General features: G+C 41.6%; 1 protein-coding gene across 2 annotated transcripts in view; it reads right to left on the reverse strand.

Annotated features, from left to right (window-relative positions):
• The window catches only part of inpp4b (inositol polyphosphate-4-phosphatase type II B), a 161030-nt gene that overhangs the window by 80940 nt on the left and 52463 nt on the right, over positions 1 to 27627 (reverse strand). For both annotated transcript variants that reach the window (XM_030093257.1, XM_030093256.1), the window contains exon 5: positions 20279 to 20358. In XM_030093257.1, coding sequence (XP_029949117.1) covers positions 20279 to 20358 — 80 coding nt within the window. The remainder of the gene's footprint in view (positions 1 to 20278; positions 20359 to 27627) is intronic.

Raw genomic sequence — 27627 nt, forward strand, 5'->3', positions numbered from 1 at the left:
CTCCAGTCACCTGAATGCAACAGCTAACTAGCGGAGCAGAAGTGTCCAGAAACCGGAGAGGAGCCGGTGTTTTGGAAGAACTGGTTTCCCTATGAACTGGCGACTGGGTTTCTTTCACGTCCGTTGTTGCCGATGTTAAAAACCAGACAAAAAACCGTGTCCGACCTTTAATGAGTGTGATTTCAACATCCGTTGCTAATAGCAGCAGCAGCAGGAAGTGCTAAAGGAAGTCAGTCACCAGTTAACAAGGAAACCAGTTCATTTGAAACACTGTATTGACCACTTTATTACAGGTTTTAGCAATTGCTAAAACCTGTGATAAAGTGTATGTGTGTGTGTGTGTGTGTGTGTGTGTGTGTGTGTGTGTGTGTGTGTGTGTGTGTGTTTGTGGGGGGGGGGGGGGGGGGGGGGTAACCTACACATCTGGCATCTTTTCGCATATTTCACAACTATTAGTATACTTCACAACTGTCCGCAATTTTACCGCATAAGATGGCACAAAAACCCTGCATATTCATTTGCATAATCAAGCATGTTAGCTCACATAATCTGGGATTTAAGTACACATAATCAATAATTTTTGCTCGTGTTTTTCTGGAGGGTCTATTTAAAAAAACTATTTCATTGTCATCCAACAACCTGCAGTTCCCCCCATGTCCAGCAGGTGTCAGTATGAAGCTAAAACTGTAACAAACAAAAACAAACAAAAAAACTACAGAGAAGTTACTAAGCATTTTTCAAACTTGTTGCTTTTCAGTTGAAACTGTTATTTTTCAGTTATATCTCATCTTCTTGACCAACATGGCTGAAGTCCAGACTTTCAGAGAGTTTATTAAGGACCGACTAGCTGCTGCTGCTGGAGAAATCCTCACCCTGTTTGATCAATTAATTCTTCAACAACAGCAGGAGATTGATGGACAGGACAGATCTCTGGAATTCAGCACAAAACCTGAAATGACCCTCTCCAGAACAGGTATGGAACATTCTAAATAAACCTGTGAATGGTGGAGGATCCGTACCCTTTATTTTGCAGCTAAAAGACTGAAATTAGACTGTACTTCTTGTTCAAAGTGAAATGAGAGAAGTGATTTTCAAGCAGAAACCTTCAGCATTACACAGCATCTGCACCATAAACAGAAGAAACTGAGTTTGTGCTGTTTTCAGATGGAAGAATTGATTTATTGACTTGTCTGAGCTAACATGCTAATGCTACTTATGGTGGAGACATTTCCACGCCTGCCAGGATCTAAAATATAAATAAAATATCTCTTCCTGAGCTCCAGTAAAGCCACCCACTGGCCTTAAAGAGCAAATCTTTCAGAATTATGATGCTTTCAAATTTTTCTGGGGGAAGAAAAAAAACCTGTCTGACTGCATGACACTGGGAGCTTCCTGCTAACGACTCTTTTAAAAACGATGAGAACGGCGTCACAGCAGGTCATGTTCAAATTGTCCTCGCTTTCTTAACGTGTCACCTGTGTCTGATAAGTCAGAGCTGTCAATGCTGCCTCCCAACGTGTGCGCTCCAGTCACATGCACGCAGCAGCTAACATAGCTGAGGAGTGACTGCAGACTGGAGCAGAGCCGGTGTTTCAGATTAACAGGTTTCCCTGTTAAATGCTGACCATCTTCTTTTCTTGTTGTTGTTGGATGTTGACAAACCAGACAACGTTCTCCTCCTTTATTCCTTAAAGCTCGTGTCCGAAGTTTTGAAAGAATGACAGTATTTTTAATCTAACGTCTCCAGGTTCCGCCCTCCCTCTGCTTTTGTGAGCGACCAAGCCACGCCCCTTTAATTGTGCACGGACATTACCCGTGGAGTGAAAATGAGTGTTTCCGAGTCTGCAAGCATCCTACATGTTTAGTCGTTTACGGTGGATGTTTAGCAGACAATGGATATATCCAAGGTGAGCGGGGCGGCTGCTGCATAGCTAACACCTCTGCCTGGGCGAGCGTGCGTGCTCTCTGGCAGCACGCGCACGTTGATTGACAGCATGACAAAGCGGAAGCTCGAAATCTATTGACTGACGCTGACCGGCGCTTTTTCAGATAACATGGGGGTCTATGAGACGAAGGCAAAGCTCATAAATAAATTTTCATATTGCTTTATGCTAATATTATAGTATTGAACCAGACTAACACATTTAAGCTCTGTTAAGAAATGATACATACATTGGAAATGAACGGAAACTCCGGACACAAGCTTTAAACCATACAGTTACTGTCAGTTTTATTGAACTGAGCATTTTATTTAAATGTAGCCTGTCCTGCCTCATGCATTTATCTCTGTAAAACATTCACATCCATCACATCAGTGACTTTCTCTTGTTTCCCTCCAGAGAGTCCACAGCAGCACATTGGCGTCCACACGATGATCTCCTGCCTGAAGCAGGAGGAACATGAAGCTCCACATACTAAAGAGGAGGAGGAGGATGCTGAGGAGTCTGCAGCTGATGGTGGAAATTCCCTGGACTGTGAGAGACTTGACCACCCGGATTCTGACTGCTGCTGCTGAGGAAATCCCCTCCGTGCTCCAACAAAAGATCGTCCTGTACGAGGAAGCAGTTGTTCATCATGACAGACTGCTAGAAATCATCTGGAAACCTGAAACCAAGTTACACAGAATGGGTACGGAAAAGTCTGAATGAACAAATGAATCTGACTGGTGGAGGATCTCCATCGTTATGGCTGTGTGTGGGTTATCCAGTTTTCAATATTTTAATCAGCAGACTGATAACTCCAACTCCAGATACACTGACTCCTCTTCTCCACTTTCTACTCAACTCAACCACACAGCACCCCCTCTGATGTGGAAGTGCTGTGATGTGTTGTTTCATCTTGTTTTCTACAGTCAATTGCTATGTGTACATGTAGTCAAAGACCCTTTCATTACTGGAATATTAGCAATATCCCGGTTATGCACGGCCATGTGAATACCGGCAAAAACCCACACCAAGTTGCTCTTCAATCAATAACATTACAGCTGGATGCAATTTTGAAATTCAGCTTCACCGTTTTGACTCTGTTATGTTTTTTTTTTGTTTGTTTGTTTTTAAAGATGGAACCGTTTAAGAAATATAACTGATCTTTTTATCTTGTACATTGTTTGTCCCTGCAGAGCTCCAACAGCACCATGGCCACAGGAAGGAGCAGCTCTTTGAACAGGAAGCAAGCCACTGTCGAGGGCAGGAAGAACCACGACTTCCAATGATTAAAGAGGAAGAAGAAGAACCAGGACTTGTACATGTTACAGAGGACCAGGAGGAACCAGAACCTCCACAGACTGAGGAGCACGAGGGTCTCGGTACCAGCCAGAAGGCAGAGCAGCTTATTCTGAAGTCTGAAAGTAAAAACTTTAAGGTTCCTTCTCTTCAAAAGCAAAGTGACCTGACTGAACCACAAGAGATATCAGACACTGAGCAGATCCTCTCTCAGGACTCTGAAGTCCACCGTGAGAAAGAACAGCTTGACTTTCCTGTTTCAAATAAGCGGGCTGAATGTGACGAAACATGTGGTGAAACTGTAAGAAAAAGAAGCTAAATCAAAAGGTCGGTCCTGTCATGTGTTTGTGAAACATGTGGCAAAAGTTTCAGTTCAAGGAGTTATGTGTTGATCAGTGGCGACTGCTCTAAGACAACAAGGGAAGCTCAACTTCCCCTAAGATGTCAAAAAAATAAGTGGTCCAATATTTACTGTTGTGTGTACATTTCATTGACTAAATATACTCTACAACACGTTCATCTTTTGTTCAGAATCAGCTACTTATCTCAGGTAATTGACTCGGCTTTTTTCTCACTCCTCCTCGCAGCGGCACGGCACTTTAAACAGCTGGACGCTGAGCGTCCATGCGGAAGCTAGAGTGTGTTGTTCCAATGCAGTGAAACTGGATGCTCATTGGATAATGCTTGGCATCGGACTACTGAGCTTCAATGGGGGGTCAATGGCAGGGGCTGGCCTTGGACGTCGGGCTTCTGCGTGCTGTGATTGGATGATCTGTCTGAAGCTTGATTGACAGCGGAATGAGCAAATCAGTGATCTTGAAGTAAAAAAAATGCACCAAAGCACTTCTGAAGTTTTTCACTCTGTTGGTCTGAGTTGATTCGGAGGCTTCACTGATCCTCGGAGACTTTGTTTGTGAAAAACAACTAGCGTTGTGTTTGGAGACTTGTTTAGGTCACTCTGCGGTTTCTGTCCTCGACCAGCAGTTGGAGCTTCTCCCCGTCTCTCACTCTCAGGTGCTCACACAGCGCTCTAGCCTCTGCAGCAGCTCCAGCTGCTCGCAAGCTGCACACAACGGCAGACAGTGTGAATGTTGTGGACCGGATTTTGGCGAAGTCATTTGATATTCTTCCTTACGAAGAGAAAATTGGTGTTAAACTGCAGGACAGATCAACTCCAAAGACTGAGCTGGTGCAAAAGGTGGGGAAAAGTAACAGGTATTTTCAGCTGTCCTGGTATGACAAGTGAGCTGCTGACTGAAGTGTTGTAACCAATAAAATGTAGCCTACTGTTGGCCACGTCTCTGGATGAAACCATCTCAGGGATGTGTTGTCTGGTCACAAATGGGCTTTGGGTATCTGTCTAACTTTGACAGGGCATACAAAAGGCATGACAGCTAATAGAATTTACTTACAAAAAAACACACATATTACAATGTATGCTGAAAATGAGCTTCCCCTCTTTGGAAGACCAGCAGCCGCCACTGGCGTTGATCCACAAGAGAATTCACTCAGGTGAGAAGCCATACCCTTGTGTAACATGCGGGAAAAGTTTCCGTAGGAGCAGTTGTTTATTGAGGCACATGAAAATTCACTGATGAGCTCATTAAAGAATCTACGGAAGAGCTATTTCTGAAAGTCAGTTCAAAATATAAAGCTGTACTGTTCATACTGTTCTTCATGATTTTTTTTTTTTTTATTTTTGGCTTTGAGAAATTTAGAAAAATATCAATAAAAAAAAATTGAAATTAACCAAATGGGTTTTGTTATTAACCAGGGTTCTGTTTGTTAGTTTCCCCCTCTCTCCTCACTCTGAGTGAGTTTTAGAGAAAAAAACAAAACAAAACAAAACTTCTGTCCTCCGTCAAATAAATGAACAACTCGTCATGGAGGGATAACTATCGCACACAATTTAGGGAGTTTTATCACAAAATATTATGTGCCAAAAAAAAAAAATGTATTTCTTACCGCATTTATAAAGGTCATGGCAAAAACATACATTATGCACGTAAAGGGGCTTAGCTGAATAAGAATCAATACATTTAACACATCAAATCCTCATAATTAACTTCAGCTAGTTGAATTAAATAGCTCAGTAAGATAACCTGAATGAATAGGTTTTGGACTTAGCGTTAACACCACTATAAACTCCATTGTAGATATTAACTATACTACACTAGGAGTCAATGAAGTTAGGCCTGATTCACACATACGCGGTCACTGCGCGGGCACGGGGCGGACGCGTAGACGGTGCGGGCGCTGGAGCGGCGTGTTTAGGTGTGCCTTTCTTACCTGCTTGGTCTGCGTGAGCGGGTTGTCCGCGGCAACAGGCCACCAGTGTAATATGTTTGAAGTAATTCCAGAGGTGTTTCGGAAGCGAAAGGATGTTTATTCCCAAGAGCAGACATCCAAAAACGTGCCTCAGCATCGGTAGTCAAAAACACACAACACTCCGGCATAGACCTGTAAACATAGATCTCTAGATATATGTATCTAGGCACGCGCGCTCCTCTCAACTGTGCCGAATAGTAAATTCAAACGCAACATATATCTGCATATATGACAACTAGGGCCTGTCTTCATCGTTTTCAATGGGACCCCGCTCCAAGCCGCGCGGAAAAATAGACGGACCAGAACACTGGCGAAAGCTTCTTGTGTAGACCAGTTTGTGGGCAGACATGAGCTCAATACATGCATAGAAAGCCTAGTTGACACGAGATGTGTGTTTATGCCATTGGTTTCAATGGGACACCGCGCACAGCCCGTTCAAGTCCGCGCAGAAAAATAGACTTGATTTCTATTTAGAAATCGCCGCGCAGATTAGAACGGGCCATGCGTGTGAAAGGACTGATCTGTTTGCATGCAGTTCTGACTTTTCCGCGCAGACACCGTGCAAACCCGGACAGATTCACGCCCGCACAGCCGCGTATGTGTGAATCAGGCCTTATTTGACCTTGTCAGACAAGAAGACATTTGAAATGTAGGCCTAATTCTGCATGCATAGAGGCAGTGACAAGCAGACTACACATGTTACTTCACTGGTATGTTAAATTTTTCTATTTTGAAATGATTTAAAAAAAGAGTAGAGTGCACATACTGAAAAGCTCACAGCTAGATCCTATTTGTCAACAACTATGCAGGTAATAAATACAATCACTCAGAAAATTCATCTCATAATGTGAATGTTAGGAAATGTGTTCAGGGAAAATAAATTGCTTCAACAAAGCATCGGTCCACAGGTATAAATGTATCATATGTCTTACGCATGGAAGGAAACATCAGTGCAGAACAATGAAAAAATAAGTAGCGATAAGACAATGCATTACTTTGATAAACCACAGCATCTTGTGTAGACCGATATCTGGAATAGTCAGATTTTCAGATGTTCCTCTACTTGTTTCTTTTTCCCTTTGGTTTGAGCTCAGCATGATTTATGAGAAATAAAATCACTGGCTCCCGTTTGTTAAGGAGAGAGAATAAAGCCATTTTTATTTGACCTGCTTTGACTCATTGGTGAGAGTGATGTGGTGGTCAGCAGTCAGTCTATTTGACTATTTTCTAATTTAAACCTTGAAGAAAGTATGTGCAACAACCTGACTGAGATCATAAGGAGGCGAGTCTCAATCCAGCCTTCCTTAAGGGACTCCACGTCACTTTGGGAAAAAAAAAACATGATAAGAAAGGTCAGCCTGCTATCAAAACCAGCCCTTCAGATCAGGTTATAGCAGGCAGCCCAGTGCTTACTTCCCATTCCACAGAAAATGAAAAGGTTTTAAAAGCTGCACTGACGCGGCTGTATTGACATGGGTCACAGCTATAGACAAGGCTGTCTGGCCGCATTGTGCATAGGCTCATTCCCAAGACGTGAAACGACACACCAGTCCAGTTCTGAAAGGTTTTTAATACACCTTCAGTATAATAGCGTAAAATTAATGCAAATAGTGGCACTTGTACAGTAATATTAGAACATCTGTGCTTTATTACCAGAGGTACACAAAAGAAAAAGGTCAAATGAGCCAAAAGTTGGCAGAAGCTACATTTTTCTGTTATTACTCTGCCTTGCTCTCAGGCTCTTCTTTTGTTGCCCCAGTAACATTAATCTTAATAATATTCCATAGCCCTCTAAACTGATATTGAGCTATAGACAACAGGACACATTTTTGACCTTTACTTACATTGAAGGTAATTTCAGTTTATACGTTGCAAAAACGCAGTCGTCAGCCCTCATTACAGAAACATGAAGGCTATTTGATGGAGGATTTGGCCACACATCTGCAGCTCCCATCGGTGTGTGTGTGAGTTCGTCTGAGTGCTTATGCTCACATCTTTCGCAATACCTTAAACAACAAATTCCAGCTCACATCCCATGTCCAGACCTGAGTGACCACTTATGCAAATGTGGCGAAGGGAATAATAGAAAAGCACCGGAGCACCCCCCCCCCCCCCCCCCACAGCGCAACCTAACTCACAGTTTACTACCAACAGCGTCAACATTATGAATCAACATGAGCTTCTTGCTATGCTAATGGAAGATACATGTCACAGTTGATATGCGGCACGCATGACTGGACAAACACAAGTCCAACAGATGTGAGTTATTCTACTTTGTGGAGATGCTTGAAACTGAAAGGAGCTGGCGACTCTGCAGATTTTATGAGGTCCGTGGAAACACGCATCAAAAGAAATCGAGCACCAGATTGACAATGAACATTTCATTGGTGCGTGCGGGCACTTTTCAATACGTGCTGCTCAAATACTATTTTGAGTTGGACTTTACAGCGTAAAACATGTCTATATTTAACAATCATTCATAAAAATATGATCAGTTACAGTTGGAGTGAGTAGCATTGATTATCTCTTCATCATGGCGCCTGTTACTGGGCAGCAAGGGGACACTTCCTTCTCAGAGCTGATGTGTCAAAAATGGTGAGGTGAGAGGATTTCAGTGGTTTTGAAACAGGATCATTTGTGATGTGATGCAGCTGTCATGGGCCGTCTGTGATCCACTGGGGTCAGGATTGATCAAAGTAATTCAATTAAGAGAAAAAGCAATGAAATGATGAAAGGTCAGGGACGACCAAGGCCGAATGATGCAGGTGGAGAGTGTGGCCAAAACCAAAAGATTGATCAGTTTTCCATAATCCTGTGGGAGACTGGTTTAAATTGTGAAAATTCTGCTTGCTTTGGCAGTTGAAGTTTTTTAATTAACCACCGCAGAGGACCACTGACACGTTTGGTATACCCACACAGGCGATGTTAATTTTTCTGGACCCTGTAACACTGTGCGGGACTCAAATCTTTGACATTTCTTTTTTTTTTATCACTTGTCAGCTTTCCTGCACCTGCTGAGTTCAAGCCAAATTACCCCTTAATCTGCCACCTGCTGATCCAACTTTACTACTGTAGCTCTTCATGAAATACTGAAGCAGCATTACATTCAGCCACAATCAAATGTTGTCTGGTAATTTAAAGGGCGAAAAAAAAAAGAAAAAGGAAAAGTGTTACAGTGAAAGGTTAGCAATACAGATTTACAGGACAATAAGTTGTATACAGATTTTACAATTAATGTTAATTGGAGAAATTCAGAATTGACTTGTAATGTTAAATAGACAGAAAAAACTATTGAGAGATCAAGACTAAAGTCTTTGTATGTTCATGTGTACAGGACAGTGATATGTATAAATGTGAATGCTTTGTGTACTTGTGCATTTCTTAACTGATTAAAAATGCATTACATTAAAGGCAGAAATGGGAGGTTGATGCAAAGCCATTAGATACTACAAATGATACCTGAATAGCAACAAAAATATTGAAAAGAAAGTCTGTATATTAAGCGTGACCTCTGCTGGGTGCAAACTTTGAAGATGGAGGAAAAGGAGAGATTGCATTTCCGTTCACTGGCCCAGCAGGGTGGTGGAACTCTCCTCTTTTAATTTCAAAGCAAAAATAGAGGATGGCATATGAAAACACAAATGGAAACCTCAGAGATTAGTTCATATAGTTTCTCGCTTCCTCACATTCTCCTGCCATTTTGCACTCATTATAATCCTCTCATCTCTTTAGACAAGGACTTGGCAGGAGCAGCACCCATAGCGTGCCTCATGCGGCCGGATTGATTATCTCAGATTTATCTCTTAAAAAATTTAAAAGAAAAAAAAAAAGCCACAGACACGCACGTCTCATTTCCCTACCTCTGACAAGAGTTAATTTTCAAAAAGATAAATGTTAAGCTAAGATGTCAAGATAACTACAATACTTGTTTACTGCAACTTACTGCTTGATGTCTGTACTCAGTCTATTGGAAATGCAATTACTCATGACACATAATTAAGGTAGGCTGTTCACTTTTCTTCAACAATTTCACTCCCAGAGTTGCATTTTGATGCGGATACAGAGCAGCGGTAGTTAGTTATTTTCATATTCTGCCCATGAGCCCTAAAGCCTGGGGGATCTCAGAGACTATGCATAAGGACTGTGCAGAAAAAAAAAAAAGAGGCGGTTTCAAGATTAAAGGAGGAAAAATGAGGAAGCCATATGTGCATTCATTTTAGCCCAGCTGGGTGGCTTTTCTCCTGCTTTTACATATGTAGTATTTGTGCTTTATGTGCACTGGTAATCTAGAAACACTGTGTGCTGCTCTTTATATACATGTGTGCCTCCTGTGGGATTGCAAGGTGAAAGTTATTCCACCTGCGTTTAGTACTTTACATTGGCTGATTCCTAACATGCACGCACAAACATCCACACAAACTGGCATGCATGCAAAATCTTGCTTCCCACAGTCTTCTCCATGTGCAAGCTACTGATAAAATGCTTTCCACCAGCTATACAACTCAAACGCCATGGCCCTAAGTGTCCTTTAGTCTCCCCTGAGTGCTGCAGTACACATGTTCCTCTATTCCCTGTCGCACCATTAAAACAAAAGAATCCATTTAAAAAAAGAAGTTTATATAGTTCAATGATCCTCATCATGTGACTCTAGTTCAAACTTCTGGCTAAACAAGAAAAACATCATCTTACTATGATTATTTACGACACTCACAAGGGAAATAAGACTCACTGTGAGGAGCTATGTATTCAACCAGACTGCTTTAGGTTTGAGCACAGCACACACACTCATGTACACTGAGGCACATAACTCACTGAAAAGTTAACTTTTAATGGGAAAGTGGTAATTTCTTTGTTCCTTCTAATACTGACCTTCTAATACTGATACATACTGACAGTCACAGAGTACAAGACATGATGATGCAAAAAAAGTGGTTATTACAAAATTGATAAAAACATATAAATTGGTAAAATTACAGAGTTTGGATTTTGTTTGATTCTGCAATTTTAGATGAATTGAAGAAATTGTTGATTTTATCTAAATGTCCAAATTTTCATAAATACGACGACAAAGGACTTATTTCAATCACAGCTCATAAATGGATCCTGATTTAACCCCAATTAGATGCAACTTATCCAGTGTAAAACAGACATAACACATCTAATGAGTCATATTTACAATACATGTATGCAAACAACACGTTTTACTGCTAACACCATGTACAGCATGTGTTAACAGGATTGCATAATTATTTATAGAAATCTAGCGAGGCGTGTTGGTCCCTGAATATTTCAGTGAGTGCCCTATAAAGAACTCAATTAGCAGATTTGTGGTGTGTGCATAATGGTCAAGATCATGTGACATTAATTATACTATGTATTGTGATTTGTGTGAAATGACTCCACAGAGTAAAACAGACTTAATTATTTGAGCTTATTTACAATACATAGCTTCAAACTGCAATACTAAGCATACCATTTAATTGGAAACCAGGAGGACTCATCCCTAATATCCATTGGCTTATCTCGTGGGAGTCGTTTTGCTCAACTGTGAAGGAAATCTGACTGTGTGATAACTGAATATAAACAATAAAGTCTATACACACACATACACACACCAGCCACCACCACCACAGTCCGCCTCCAGTCTAACTGGATAAGAAAGTTGATCTTTAGGCTTTTGGGTCAGGCCGAGATAAAAATCACTCACGGGGGAGGCTGTGGAACGGAACGTCGGCTGTCTCCGGATAAGTATGAGATTTGGGACAGAGCGATATTAACGACTCTGGGGCGGCAAATCGACATTATCATGATAGCAGGCTGAACCGTTACTGGTGGGGCAGTGAAGAAAGACCCCATCCAATGGGAATGGATGAATAAGCCATGAAGCTCGGCGGCAGGAGCACTGGTCTGTGATAATGTAGCCTCGCCATGGTAAATCTCTGATGCCCACACATGAACACGCAGACACACACTCGCTCACACTAACACAAGCATATAAATTCATATCAAAATCAAATCTCCAACTGTGCTGTAGAACTGGGTCATAGAGTGCCTCTCCTACTGAGTGCACAAACTTTTACAGATAACAAGAAGTGCAAGAGGGGGAACTACTGTGTGAGAGACTGAGAGGGCAAAAGAAACAGCAGAACACCGGGGCAGAAAGAGCTTTGCAAAAAAGAAAAAAAAAAAAAAAACTGGAGCACGTCACTAATTTGACAACATGTGCACTCCCAATGTCAACCCGTATACACATATTTATATGCGAAACATTTTATTTCCCATTGTGACAATACTGACTGTTTTCTGCCACGGAGGCATGAAAGAGTCTCGTCTCCCTTTTTGGAGATAATGCTTCTTCCTATGTGTATATATAACATGCATTATTGAGAGACCTCTGCAGCACTGGCATCTTTGCAGCTTCTGTAGTACAGTGGTTGTGTTCCTTGTCCTGGGTCTCCATTTAAACCATGCTAGATTTAGAATGTGCGTGTCTGCAGAGTGAGCCGAGCACAACACTGCAGGGAGAAGCAAGGGCAAGTTTCTTTCCTGAAAAATATCCACAGTCTGAAGAGGCAAAGTCGAAACTTGAATGGCATGCCACTGAAGTTTCTCATGGATTCAACACAATCAAATGGTAAAAACAAATCATAATTACACCAGAAATAAGCAGCTCTCTAATCAGACTAACGGTCTACAGAGCGACAGTAAATATTGAAGGTATGTAAACTATGTATTTGTGTTTGTAATCAGCGGGTAATTATGAACCCGATAATGCCGGTGATTAGTCGTCCTTCATTCTGCACAATGGTCAGAGGAATGAAGCAGGGAGGCCGGGAGCAAGTAAAAAACATCCAGAGTGATTTACTACAGGATCTGTGCAGGTAGTAGAGCTACTTTTCTTGTTGATTCTGGCACCAAATTAATTTTTTAAAGAAGGAGCACCAATACCACCTTTTAAAGACGAGAGCAAGTGAGTATTGATAATTACAATCATTGCAATTACATCAAACATTTTTCAAATCCATTAAAGGCTGTTTACGTCCCGATAAGTAGGTCTTCCAGACAAATACTAAGTGATAAATACCCTCTTATAATGTTGCACATTTTACTGTCTGAGCAGTCTCAACTTGGTTAATACGATCAGGCACATTCACCCATTTACTCATACAATCCTTCTCATATTTACACTTTCAAAGATCTCTCACAGTGATGCAACTTCGGATGTGCGCTGCATGTCCTGTTAATGACTTCATATAACGAACAAATAACTATCCTTACTGCACCTAACTGGAAAAAGGCACCGGCTCAACTTCCTCAAGGGCCTACTGAACATGGAGACTGGCCCGACAAAATGAAAACCAGGTCAAGGTATGTCATCAGCCTTAGGCACGCCTCAGGGAAGAGGACGCCCCCTGCTGTGCACAGTCCCGTAGGTTGTGCCACTTAAACAACCAGGCAATTCCCATGATTGGGCGTGGCACACAAGCTCAGGCTTGATCACCCTGTTGCTGGTCACCTTTGATGAGTCGGTCCAGTGTTGACAGACCAAAACACCCCCTGATTCAAAGGTACACTGCTGATGACGTGCCTGGAAATTCACATCCTTCCCAGATGTGAGACACAGTTCCCACGCCACTCTCAACATCACGCCAAACCTCATGTGGCATAAAGGACAGTTTACCATCATGTCCCGTGTTTTATGATTCTTGCAAGCCCTCTGAATAAAATCTGTATTTTTTAACAAATCTAAAACAAAGTCTTTTAAACAGGCTTCATATATTGTGACCTTTTCTCCTTTGACATGAAAACACACCACTAAATACTCAAGTCAAGAATATTAAAGCTTTTTTCTAAGGGCGGCTGTTGATAAGTGGGTGAAAGACTATCAGACTGACTCTCGCATTTATACTCTTGGCGATCTATTCTAATTAAACAACCCAACATGAATATTTATCTTTAGGTTTTTAAAGGAACACATTAGACTCTCCACAGTGGGGAGGATGAACCTGTGTGCATGGAGTGTTGTTAGCGCTTCATGCTTGCATTGAGGCTCCTACATTCATGAAATTGGGGTCCAGTCATGAATTTGACTTTGTGAACATGGATGTATGAGCAAACACTGAAGTTCTGAGTTTATTTTTACAGCAATTCCAAAATGAAGACAAATCTGGCTGGCTTTTTTGTGGAGGGAAGCAGGTTGATGGTAATTCTCCAACTAGCCTGCAAAAACAAGTCCTCCCTGCAGCACTCTAACATACTTTAATTATTTATGAATAAAACTGTTATGGAATGTGAACAATGGGGAAGTGATAGACAACAACAGTCCCTCTCAGCTGTGCACAACATTTCATTATCCTTCAAGCTAACTTCTGCAACTGTACTGTGACACTCAACATGACTGTCGTCTTTGTTCAGAAATGACAGTATTTAGTATAAATAAACTCAAGTTTGTATACAAATACAGTGGCGGCTTCTGCCAAAACCACTTGACTGTATGTTCTGTGTTTCAACGTGCAACCTTGAGGCAACTCAAGAAAAGTTACTGCATCCCACAGTTCAGTTTAAACACACTACAAAAAAAAAAAAAAAAAAAAAAAAATCAACAAGCATACAAAGAAATACACTCATACATTACAAAACACCATGTCAAACTACAAAAAGCCCAATGCCTGTTAGGAGGTTGTATCTGAGTTTTCAAAGGCATAACCTCAGGCAGGAGAACATAGGATATACTGCACTGATCCAAATATGTCTTCCAAAACTAAAACACTGCGTGTGTGTGTCAGTGTGTGTGTGTGTGTGTGTGCATGTGGCCACACAACCATGTAGCTGCATGCAGATGCACACATCCTTGACCTATCATGTCAACTATACAAAAACTGACCTAAGATGATACAATGACCTCAGTGCTGTGAGATTTCCCAATCAATTGCTTCATTGCTGAGTGTGGAGGTTTAAAATCTTCATCAGCACAAGGAAATGTCCCAGCGAGTTTCTATTGACTTTCTTAATCCCAATCATGATTAGATTCTTGTACTTCGTCATGCAATTTTGTGAGTGTGTGTGTGTGTGTGTGTGTGTGTGTGTGTGTGTGTGTGTGTGTGTGTGTGTGTGTGTGTGTGTGTGTGTGTGTGTGTGTGTGTGTGCTTTGCAGACTAACCAAAAACCATAGGGACTTGTGGAAACCAAATTAGGGAACTTGATGATTGTTGCTGGGTAGCATGTTGAAGGGTCAGACTATGCTTGGGGTTAAGTTCAGGTGAGTAAACTAGTAGTTAAGCTACTGTAATGTGTCTGTCAGCGTAATGAGCCATACAAACGTAACGCGTGTTTAAAGACTTCATTTGCTGGTGGACTGCAAAATTAGCAACAGCCGGGCAAACATGAAAGAAATGTGTGTACTGAGTGACAAAATCATGAATTATTCCCTTTGAATTTGATATCTACTTTCTGATTAAAAAAGGTAGAAACTTCAAAGACAACCTGTTTCTCTAATAAGTCTTTTAAGCCATGTTTTGTATGTTTATATGCACTGGACCTGTTTACATCCCAGAAGATAAGAACTGCGGGAAGGTGAATCTTGGTTGCCATCGCTTCAAAAGTTTGACGGAAAAGAAGTGAGACAGTTCCTCACAGGGAGAGAGTCCATGCATCCGATGCTCTCATTTTCCATATTGAACACAACACTGTCATGAACCTTCAGAGGAGTGACCCAAATGGAAATGGTTGAGCCCTACAGAAAACAAAAATAAGACGTGACAAACATCCCGACCAGCTGCACATCAAATTGTGTCTGAGACCGGGGAGAGGGGCTAGAATGCAAAGAATTTCTGTTATTAAGGTATGATATTCGAGCCGGAAAACCCTCTAGCACAGAGAACATTATTGAAGGGCGATGCCACCAACACCGACTTCATCCCCACGTATTGTGTGCTCAGTACCAAGGAGCTTCCACAGCTTACCAGGAGAAGTTGGTCAAAGTTAAAAAATGGCTTAGAGAAGGGAATCAAGTTTTGCCTTGTGGAGATAAAGAAGTCCCACTCTGCCACTGTTGAGCGAAGCAGCGCAAATTAACCGACGTTCTGCAACAACTCACCGAGTGGGGATTAGAACATTGTATTAAAAGGGAGCATCTGTCTTGGTAATAGGCAGAATGAATCGTATTCCTGTCCATGTCAGAGATGCAGCATCCGGGCTGCTTGGCCAGCAGAACTAATATGAACTGTGAATCATAAGACTCTTGCACAGGTCAAACAGTTGTGAGTGAATCATCAAATACTGCTCATCTTTTAGATATTTTCTTACTGGATAAGCCAACACGCAAAGAGCATATCATATGAAGACAGCTTTTTTAGTGTGTGTGTATGTGCTCTGCATGCATCAGTGACCAGTACAGCACCACATTAAAAACCACATCAGTAACCACTCGTAGCGCCTTTAGTAATCATTTATCACATTGCAATTCAATACCCGTGACATCTGAAACTCCTTTTAACAATAGTGAATGCTCAGTTAATTGTTCTGTTGCTAAGTGGATTAAAGACTACAGTGAATGTAATTTTACTCTGTAGTGATTAGTTTTCTCAATTTTTGGAGTGACCTCGAATGACCTGTAGAGGTTTGATAAGAAAGCATTAAATAGTTATATATATATATATATATATATATATACATATATATGTGAAAGAAACTAAATTCAAAATTTTTATTCTTAAGAGTTGTGATCCAGTTGGAGCACGGGACATCACACTGAACACCACTGACTCGAAATGTGTAACTGAAAATGCTGAAAAAAAGAAAAAAAAACTGAAATAAAAGTGAAAATAATAGCACTGTCATGATAGATTCAGAATATCACTTCAATAGTTATTAAAAAACAGTGTGCCAGTGCAGTGTAAGTATCACGGGAGGACTTCATGTTATCCTCAGAATAGAAACACATTCAACCAAACAACAAAAACCAACTGCAAACACAAAGAGACATTTTGACTAGAAGGAGAGCAAAATAACAATTCTGTGCTGCTCAACAGTACGGATAACCCCGGAAGTGTGCACATGCACGCACGCATGCACGCACGCATGCAAGGGGTCTGTAATCTCCATCCTCACAGCAGCTCATATAGTAAATCGTGCAAGATACAATTATACTCCGTGACCTTGGATCACCTACAGGAAATGAAAAGCATAACAAAAGAGAGTACAAAAAGAAGAAAATAACGAAAGAAGATTGCTAGGAGGGCATATTTTCAGACAACTATGCATGTGAAGGAAAAGGAAATTCGACATGACAATACAAACATGGCAGAGTTTTAGTCATAAAAGCTTTCAGGCAGAAAAGGATATAGCACCCATGGAATCACAGGCACTCTTTGCATAAAAGCTATAAGGTGTAAAGTGCATATTTGAATTTGAAAGAAGCAGGTGTTTGAAAGGAAGTCAGTACGAGGCAATGACTTCTTTAGAAGAACTATTCAGAGACTTGCATTTTAAACGTACACACAGAAAAAACACGAAGCATGTGTTATTCAAAATTATACGTATATAAAAACACCAATTGTAGTTAATATTCTCATTTAGCAAATGCAAATTCAGTGTAATCAGATTGGCCTGTTCTGTCTAAAACACTGTGTGTTATATTGCGTTTGAACATTTCTCAAATACTGTAGCCTAAAATAGCCTACTTGCATTGTTACGATCTCAGTTCAAGGTGGGCTGTGGTATCTAAACAGGAGCCAGGCAAACACTAAAAACCCCAAAAGAATAGTTTGTCTTTAAAACAACAGTTTAGCTGTTACTCAGGAGACAGGATGAGTCATTCACTTTTTGGGAAGTGAGATGTTTGATACCCCACTCCTCTTGTACCAGTGTCCTTGGGCAAGATTCGGAATGCCAAATTGCTCCTGATTGTGATTGCAGCACATTTATTCCTGGTTAATCGCAATTGTGTATGAATAGAATTCAAACAGGGATACATTACAGCAATTTGCAGACAGGACAATGCATTCTATGATTAAATATATGTTGAAATTGGTGTTGTTGCTCATCTTGAGTAATACTTCCCAACAGGCTCTCTCCAAATCAACAATCATTAGCAACAAATCTGGTAAATGGACTTAGTTATTAAGCCTACAAATGAGGTGGATTTTTCATTGCTTGGTCAGACCCGATGTGCTTTAACTTCCGAGGCTCATGTTTGTTTGGTGAAGATTCTCGCAGCGACAAATCAGCATGTCCCATTCATGAAGACACGCGCACACTTACACCAATAAGGACTGCCGCATGAATTGTACACTCACACAGTTTTCTGAGAAATGTGTGGTCATGTTCTTTCTCAAGTATAGTTTGATACCTGGTATGGGTTAACCACATCTACAGTCAACAGTATCTCCTAGAAATACGACTGAACAGGAAGCAGACAGTCATAGCCAAGTCCCTTTACTCAGACAACATCCCAGCAGACATGAAGAGCCCCTCTGGCTCTCCACGGATAACCATCCCCCAGAGAGGAGGGGCACACAGCACAAGAGAGGAAGCAGAAGACAGGCTGCCAGTGAGGCTATGGAAGTAGTAGAACAAACCACCACTTGCCAATATTTTCCTTGCTAATCTAAGATCCCTTGTTTCCAAGGTGATTGAGCTGAGACTGCAAGTTAATACGAGCGACTTCGTGACAGTCTGTTTTATTGTGATTTTCACCAGGCTGGACTCATTCATCTTGGACACACCTGTGGGCCTAGCTGTCCACACAGTGAAGAAATGGGGTCGCGCATGTATTCCAACAGAATCTGGTGCACTGGCTTCAAGATGCTGAGCAAAAACTGCTCCCTCTACCTTGAATGCGTGACTCTGAAATGCAGATCACATCATCTGCTGTCATGACGACCACTGTGTGCTGAATAGACTGTGGAAATTTAAAGTTTGTGCTCCCAACACATACCACCGCAATGTGAAGCGTGATACCAGTGGAGACAAGCTCATGGCCAAGGCCTCTCAGTTGGCAAACTGTAACATTTCTGAACACAGGGCATCGAGCAAATCATCAACCTCAGACCAAGCAGTCTCCCACCGGATCACAGGGGCGCTTCACCAGCAGAGTAACTCAAGACATCCACTCACTTTGCTGTACAGCCATGGGGAATAGCTGCCCTACAACCCACCAATACACACCAGCAACATCCTCCCACTGGAAGAGCAGCAGGGGAACAGCACATTGACATTATTAACAAGGATGGCCACCGGGTGTTATGGTTTCTCGGGATGGATCGACTGTATGACAAAACTGGCCGACGTCTTCACCATTTATGACCAGTTTTTTAGTCAGGTTGCTGTCCCTGCCTGGTTGAAGTGGTCCACTATTGCATGCCCCTCAAAAACACCATTAATGTTCAGCACTTGAAACACCGAATTAAGCATTTTTAAAAAAAAGAGGTCCGAGACCACACCACTTGCTGAATCCCCTCAGGGTTCAAGCTCAACCAGTCCACAGAGGATGCTCCACCTCAAACATCAACAGAGCTACGCTCTACCACGGCACACCAAGCTCCCGAGGAGACTGGTAAATGAACTGTAAAATCTGGGTGTGTCCTCCTCCATCTGTCTTGGGATCATTGATTTCCTGACCAACCATTCCCAGAGGGTGAGAGTAGGCCCTGACCTCTTTTCTGCTATCAGCGTCGGCATCAGCTCCCTTCAGGGCGGTGTGCTGAGCCCCCTGCTCATAACACTAATACCCAAGACCACATCCAACAGCATAACACCAACCCAAAGTTCATAGCACACTGGTGGGGCTTGTCTCTGTGGGTGAGATAACCTACTGGGAGGAGGCACAACGGCTGTCGATTTGCAAACAACACAATCTGATCTGAAGATCAACAGGACAAAAGAAATTATTGTGACCTACAAGAAAACAGATATTCTGCCATTGCCTGTTGGTTGAAAATCTGTGAAACAGGTTTCAGACTTTTACTTCCTGGTTCTGCTCATTGAGAACAATCTGACATGGAATGACGGTATGACAGAAATGAGTCTTTCTGAGGGTCCTCAGGTAAAACACTTCACCACACAGACATTTGTTTGAACTTTACAAATCATTCAAAGTGAAAATGAGCAGACCTATGTACAGGTTATATGCCAAAGCCAAATTTGCACTAAACTCGGATTGTAAGGATGATATTTTTTGTGTATATTGTTTTCAAACCATTGTTACTTTAAGAACTACACTTATTAATTCCACAATTTTTTTTACTCAATGTACAATGACAATGCATTCAATGGCCAAATACAACAAGCATCAATACATCACTACGAGCATATACTGTATGTATTTGCAAGTTGAGACGTTAACATGGTCATGCATATTCCAAAGCATATGAAAATGTCTATATACTTAAGAATATTGTGTATGAAATATTATTGGCCCACCACTCAAACAAGTCAGGTATTTCTTTTTGCAAGACAAAAACCTTTACTCCCACATACCACAACAAAGCAAAAGCAGATCAGAGTATTTTATTCCCACGTGGAAACGTACCACCACCATGGTGGAAAAAAACCCAACCCTTTCAGATACACAAACGTTCCTAAAACAGCTACAGCAAGAAGTGGAGATAGGTTTTTCTTTTGAACACTGTGTTTCATGTTTACGTTCATGAGTCAGTTCTCATGTCAGCAGGCAGAAACCTCAGACTCTGATTGCGTTTAGCCTGAGGAACACAGGAACATGTACTCACCTGAGAGTCAAGGTCAGCCGTTCATCTTTAGCTCTCAGTAGGTCTGCGACTGAAAATGTGGCACTGCCCAGAAAGCTGCTCTGTAGAGACATGAAAATAAAGGAAATGTTCATTACAAAAAATACATTAACCAACAAGAAAGTGAACTGCAAAAAAAAAAAAAAAAAAAGAAAAACTTTCTTTCAGTAGAGGTGTTCGAGAGAGGTAGGTTATGTGTCAGATATCACTCTAAGCCCAGTGATCTAAAAGGAAAAGTGTGATGGTGGAGACACACAGACATACATTTCACTTTTCCCCTCTGCTTTTCTTTAATCCGCTTCCTCCTTGTTTCTCACCGCAACTGACATGTGTTTGCTGCAGGCATGATATGAACAAGGCGTGTCAGCGCAGGAGAACTGGGTCACGGAGACTGAGGTAGGGGACGAGCCCATCAATAACCAAGAGAAATGATCCACATTTGTAAAAAAAAAAAAAAAAAAAAACATACGCTCACACTCTCTCATGGGCATGCCCAGATTCAGGCACACAAGTCCTGCACCTGCAGGCTCCAGCATCAACGCGCTAACTTGTGCTATGGGAGGGGAGGGCTTCGACCGTGCCAAGGACACGGGCTGCTGTGAAGAAAGCTGGAACACTTTGTAAGTAATTAACAACAGGTACAAAGGTGATCGGCATATTTCATTATAGTGGGGGAAAAGAGACTTTAATTAAGGCATCCGCAGCTGGCTCACAGAGTTGTATTTTTATTGCTAGGCTTTTTGTATCAGTGGTGCTGATGGGTCTTTCAATATTAAAATGAAAATATGAGACAAGAAAATAGGTGCCTTATCCCTTTTCCTGTTCCCTTACCAAGCTGTCAAAAGCCCAGTGCAGTCGGTCTTGCTCTTAACTACATCATATTCAAATACAGAACGATTTGATAGTTTGTCTGATAGCAATAAAAAAAAAAATACAGCCAGTCAGCCTAAAAATAGGACTTTATAATTTAATAGAACAGATTGATATTTCTTATTTCCTATTGTTTCATCAGCTCTGAATAGGACCACAATTTGTTTCATTTTACATTTATCAATACAATATCTAAAAATGTCTCAAATGCCTAAAATCATCTTGAAATTTATTTGATCTAGTGGCATAGCTGCGAAGTGATTTCCACCTCAGTGCAGTATAGTCAGTCTGCTAATTTAGGACTTTTACATATTATTCCTGTATATTAACAATTTAGTTTTTCTGCTTCTAGGTTTTCCAGCTTCCTCCCAAAGTCCAGATATGTTCAGCGTGTCCCTCTGAGATGGACTTGCAACTGACACTGGCTCCAGTCTCACCGTGACCACAGAGACACTGGATGAAGCCAGTACTGTATATAGCATATAGAAGGAGTATGAATAAAACAAACACAGGATTTCCAGCCAGCAGACTGCTGCTGGTGCATGATAGGAAAACAGACAGATTTCTTTTTTTTTTTAAGTTATATAACATTTCCCAATAACTCTCCAATATCTGTTACTTTTCTGATAAAATGAGTCAAATAGAAAAGACACTGAACAAAAGTAAATAAAAAAAGTGATGTAAATTTTCATTATTTTGCAGTGACTATGATGCTCATCTTATCCTGTTTAAAGAGTTAGAGTTCTCTTTCAGCAACAAGGCTGTCCAAAAGGACTGGTTTAGTATTGTAACTACAAATTAAATCCCTCGAACTGGTATCCTTGTAAAGCTAACACATTTTACCTGAAGCAAGCATGGATTTTACAAGTGTTTTTTTTTTCTCTTACCATGGAAGTATAGACACAGGCCACTGACTTTAACAATTACTTACTTTCCACTTTCTGATCATGGTGAGTGCAAACCTGCAAGTACCTGCAGTGCACTGCACCTCGGCTGACTGAACATTTTTATGCACTCAGTATACAATAGTAGTTATGAAAGTATGCAAAATGATCTCATGGGGAGGAGATGTTTCCTCCAGATCCACTGTGGCTCATATCGCAGCAGTGTGTTTTGTAAGCAAATCAAGATATATAACATGAATTTCCTATTAAATTAAAAGAAAAATGACTGGTCACAAAAATGCAGACTTTGAAAAGGTTTGGATATTAATTCAAATTGTGCATGCATTACTATACTGTCATGCACTACTGCCTCACATACAAATTATCTGGAGCTGAAACGTGATTGTGGTGGTTTCTCCTGTGAGGATATGTGTGTCTCTGTTTCTCTGTGTTTGCCCTGTGATGGACTGGTGATCTGTTCAGCAAACCTGGCCATAGAGAGCTGGGATTAGTTCCAGTGCCCTGCAACCCCGAGCTGGATAAAGTGAAGATGAATTGATGGGTTGTGAAACTATTCAGTCGCAGCTTATAATTCCAGAAGTAGCACAGCAGGTTTTGGTTAAATTGTACCCACAGAACATATTAATAAAATACATACCTTAAATAATGCTCAGTCCAAAGAAATAATAAGCTTATTGTATCTACTGCCACTCAAGGTCATCGGTCACAGATGACAAAAACCTAAAGAAGTTTATATCGGTCACAAATAATTTCTCATGTGGTTAATTCACAGTGGTCCTACAGAGGGCGACTAGATCATTAGCACATTCTATTATTTTTAATTGACAGAGCAGGTGATGTAAATATTTGCAACCATCGTCTAAACTTTGGTTGTATTTCTAGAATTTGAGGAATAGTACCAAATTTGATGAGGACCAACGGTATCAAGTGACATGATGTTTAAGCGTTACAAGCTGGCCATATAAGTGAGCAAACTATCTTGTTCTTGGGAGAAATGTGTTCCACTACAGTATTTGTCTAACATAGAAATTCAATGCCAGGCAGACAGAGAGATTGTGATTCATCCACAAATTACATAGTTTGCCTGAATGCTCCACGACCATACTGCCAACATGAGTTAACCAGAGAAATTCTGAGTTTTGTTGATTCATTTTGTATGTGCCAAAAGCAACAACAACAAAATAAACTATTACATACTTAGGAAGAGAAACAGGGCCATACAAATGTGAAATTAGGTAAATGATTCTGGGACAGACTTTGGACATGCCGGATCTCAGCAAATATTTGAGAAATGATTCTGTGTCGTCTGATGATCTATCTGCTTCAAATGTAATTTCATGTCTCTGTCCTATAAAACAGAGTGTTTGTGTTCTTATTTACATTATTCATGAACAGAAAGCTGCAGTCTTATTATCTAGGTCCCACCATCTCACGCTGATGCCTTAAAGAGGTGAAAATAAAATATCCTCAAATGGACGATTAACATTTCAGTAGGATGACTGATACTGAGATGAAGTTCAGCAACTCATCAATAAATTACTGTAAAAGTACATGAAAACAGTGACATTGTAATAACAGTGTCACACAGCTTGGGTCATGTGGCAACCGTGGTCAAGTGAGCAGAACTAAAGTAGCGACATGCAACACAGCGAGGCAGAGAAGTCACATGACTAACATTTCCTATGAGCCATCAAAGACACGACTGCTTTTCAACTGCATGAGAACTGACTTTATGTTTTGCATGGTTGTTTCCAGGTTAGCTTCACCTTCATCTAACAATTTTTTATTTCTTTGGAATTATTTGACTTCACTTTTACCTTAAAGTCTTTCTCTCTCACAAGTGGTGCATTGCATTTTCTCACACAGCTCTCCTCAGCCCCTCAGCAGTCTCTTGCATCAGATAAAAAAGGGCATCCTGTCTACTGACCTTTTCTCTCAATCATTTCCTCCCCAACACTTTTCCTGGTACCTCATTCAAATCTCCACATACTGACTGCAAAACACTGCCACAAACATATTCCCCTCCCCAAGTCACTCACAGGCAATCGGACACATGCATGTCTGCACAAAGGAGAAAAGCAGAACAACAGACCAAAACACAAGTTTATGGCTAAAAGTTAAAAGGCCTGAAAGGTTGAAAAAAACAAGACAAATTCGATTAGACGCAGAAATCCATGCATCACAATCAGCGTTAAGTTTATGCAGAAGACTGTGATGTCTTCATGAATTAAACAGAGCCAGGATCCCCGGTAGGCACCACTTATTATGCATAACGTCATATACTTCAGTGCTGACGTATTATGCCCATTCCCAGTTTGCCCCGATAACCCAGAGCACGAGGCACAGAAGGCCATTACACACAGTGGTGGAACATTATATCCCTATATAGCCATTACTCGCGAGTCGGCACAGAACGTCTGGTAAATGGTCTCAGAAATCCATTCCTTAGCATCTTTTTATGGCCCCTCACGATGAAGCCTTTAAAAGTAATGAAGCTCCAGAGACTGTCTTTGTACGCACGATCAAAGTAGCTATACCACAGAAAATGAGAGAAAGATAGGGGGCAAAAGAAGGACTGGAGAGAGAAAAGAAGACAAATGATGCTCTTCTCCGATCGCGGAGGATTGATTATGATAGTCTCCCTCTATTCCCATCTGAGATGCTGTGGTTCTGCTCGTTCTTTAGCCATCTCTTCACCTGCTCAGTCCACAGACTGGTGTCACTGGTTACCCTGGTTTCAAGCAACAAGGAAAACTTTTGATCTACAATCTCTGCCTGCACTTCTCCAGAAAAAAGGATGTTTTCAAGCAGCAATTTTTTTTTTCAAAGGATCAACACGAAGGTACTCTGGAGAACACGCACGAGAAATCAATCATATATGAAGAATACAAGGCATCTGTGAGGAAGCAAGCAGTGCTGACACACTGAATGCCTGCAGGAAGTCGCGAGCACTTGTCTGAGTCCTGGAAGGCCACAGCGCCCGCTCATCACTTGGCACAGGTAAATAGTTCAACTCAAGCCGTAGATCTATTGATTTTTCTTCACGCCCCGGGTGTCAGAGTGACACATACATAGACACACACTAACACTCGCTCAATCATTGCCCTTCGTCCTATCTGTCACCCACTTGCAGAGTCAAGCTGCAGAGAATACCTGGAGGAGAGGACATTCATTCACATACAATAACAAGCAATGACATTTCATGAAAATGACACAAGCGACAGTTTGTCACTCGAATAATACGCATGTGGCGCTTTATTAACATTTACGAATATGAACAGATTATTACGGCGGAGGTCAGTCCTGTCTACATGAATATACTGCTCCGTCACTACAAACAGGGCTCTACAAATTGGCCTAATTAAGTCATTAGAGATGTCATGACTTGCCATTTATTCCACCGCTGAGGCACAAACTACAGCTACAACAAGTTAAAATCGACAGTGAGATCATACATGCAGATGACATGCAGCAGATAACAACTCACACTCAAAAATAAGTCCACACTTTCAGAGGAGCCTTGTACCAGCAAGCAAGGCAGCAACGGAAGAAATGATGAGACTGACGGAAGAAAAAAAAAGCAGACTCACATGTAAAAAAGATGGAGAGGGAAAAAAAGTGATGTTATGTCTTCCTCCTTCCTCCTAATGAGCCTCTGGATGGTCTACTTGCACATCGTCCTCCAGTCCTCAGGTTAAAGTAACTCCACATACATGTTAAAGTCGGGCGTAAAACCGCAGCACAGGTTCAGGGGCACGTTGTAAACATACACAAACACACAGACGTGCACACTGCAGCCTCCGCTGTGACTGAGCAGCGGGTAGAGTGAGCTACTGCTGTTGTTGCTGCTGCTGTGGCTGGCTTGATGGTGAGAGAGGAGAGAGAGAGAGGGGGGGAGAAGGAGAGGAAAGGGAGGAGGGAGTCACAAGAGGGGAGGGAGGGAGTCGACAAATACAGGCAGTCAAGGCAGAGAGCGGGAAGCAGGAGGAGGGTAGAACAACACAGAGGAGGAAGAGACTGAAAGGAAGGAAGACAGACAATTAATAGGGAAAAAACCAAAATAGCAACACAGAAGAAGGGCGAGAGATGTAGAAGAACATGGCAAGGAGTGAGTGAGAGAGAGAGAGAGAGAGAGAGAGAGAGAGAGAGAGAGAGAGAGAGAGAGAGAGAGAGAGAGAGAGAGGCGGGGAGAGAGACAAGCTTGTGTGTCACACCTCGGTTGCAGCCTGTGACTCAGATGGCCAACAGGAAAAGAAACACTTGTTATGGCTGTTTGAATTAACATGAAGTCTGACCACACGGTGCAAGGTGCATGGGTAGGAGTGTGTGTTTGCACACAGATTAAACACTTCAAAGCACACACTGACATGCTTGGGGGATCACACGTGGCTTGCTGAGACACTCATACCGTCTATACGTTTTTATTCAGATGTTTGCCGAGACATGCAGTTGCCTCTATGAGAGGGGGGAAAAATAGCATCAATCCATTTTGAGACACAGTGACAATAACAAACAAATCCAGTGACACCAGGCTTAGGTTTTACCTATCTAGGCTCCAACCCTGGATTAAACGGGGTTTCATTTACCCATGCTGACACAGAGGGATGAGTAATTCTGGCAGAACAAAGGACACGCTCTACACTGGCCCTTATCACCTCGAGCAGGTACACAACCAAACACAATGAGACGCAAATAACAAAACACTTCAGCGCACACACACGGGCGCACATCCTCCCAGACACATAATGATTGCACATACAGGTTGGTGAAAACGCACAGAGCACACTTAAGGTCACTGGGATGATGAGTCAACCTTTCTTAATACGGAGGTAGGGTGTGGGATTATGGAGTGTGGGATTTAAAGCATTCTGTCTTTATTACCATGAGGACCGATGACCTTGGTGCCAGGAGGAAGCGTCTGATGCTGAGATTGAAGCACAAACTGAATCCTACAAAAGAATAACCCAGGATGTTCCCTAGTCTGCAAACCGCTACTCTGACTATGTAACAGTATTTATGTACAGCGGCACTGCTGCCAAATCCATTTGTGCAGTTCTAGTTGGTTCCTGCTCATTCATTGTAAGTGATTACTGATGTGTTTTGTGGCCTTTCTTGTGCGCCCTCCCACTCTAAATTTCAGCGTACAATAGGAATTAGTTTGAATCTTGCAAGAACAGCAAGTGTGGCGAATCCTACATCAAAGCGTGTTCAAAATATGAATCGACCACACAGCGATGGGGCATATTTAATGCCACACTTTGAAGTTCAAAATATTTAACATATTTTAGGGCACTCAAACTGTGAGTTCCTGAAAACCACGCTGAGATGAGCAGGGAATGGTCTTACATTTAACAAGGGCAGCACGAACTACCTACTGCAGTGAACATGTCTGTAAAATGAAAAAAACATAAAAAGATGTACTTTTTTTTTTCCCAGCCAGCACCCACAGCTGAGCACAATCAAAGCAGCACACTGAGCACACATTATGCACTGGCCACACACGAATTTGCAGGCAGCAAATGTGTCGGTCTTTGTAAAGATGACAGAACAAATGCC

The sequence above is a fragment of the Salarias fasciatus genome, chromosome 6 (genome assembly GCF_902148845.1).
Source record: "Salarias fasciatus chromosome 6, fSalaFa1.1, whole genome shotgun sequence".
Taxonomy (NCBI): domain Eukaryota; kingdom Metazoa; phylum Chordata; class Actinopteri; order Blenniiformes; family Blenniidae; genus Salarias; species Salarias fasciatus.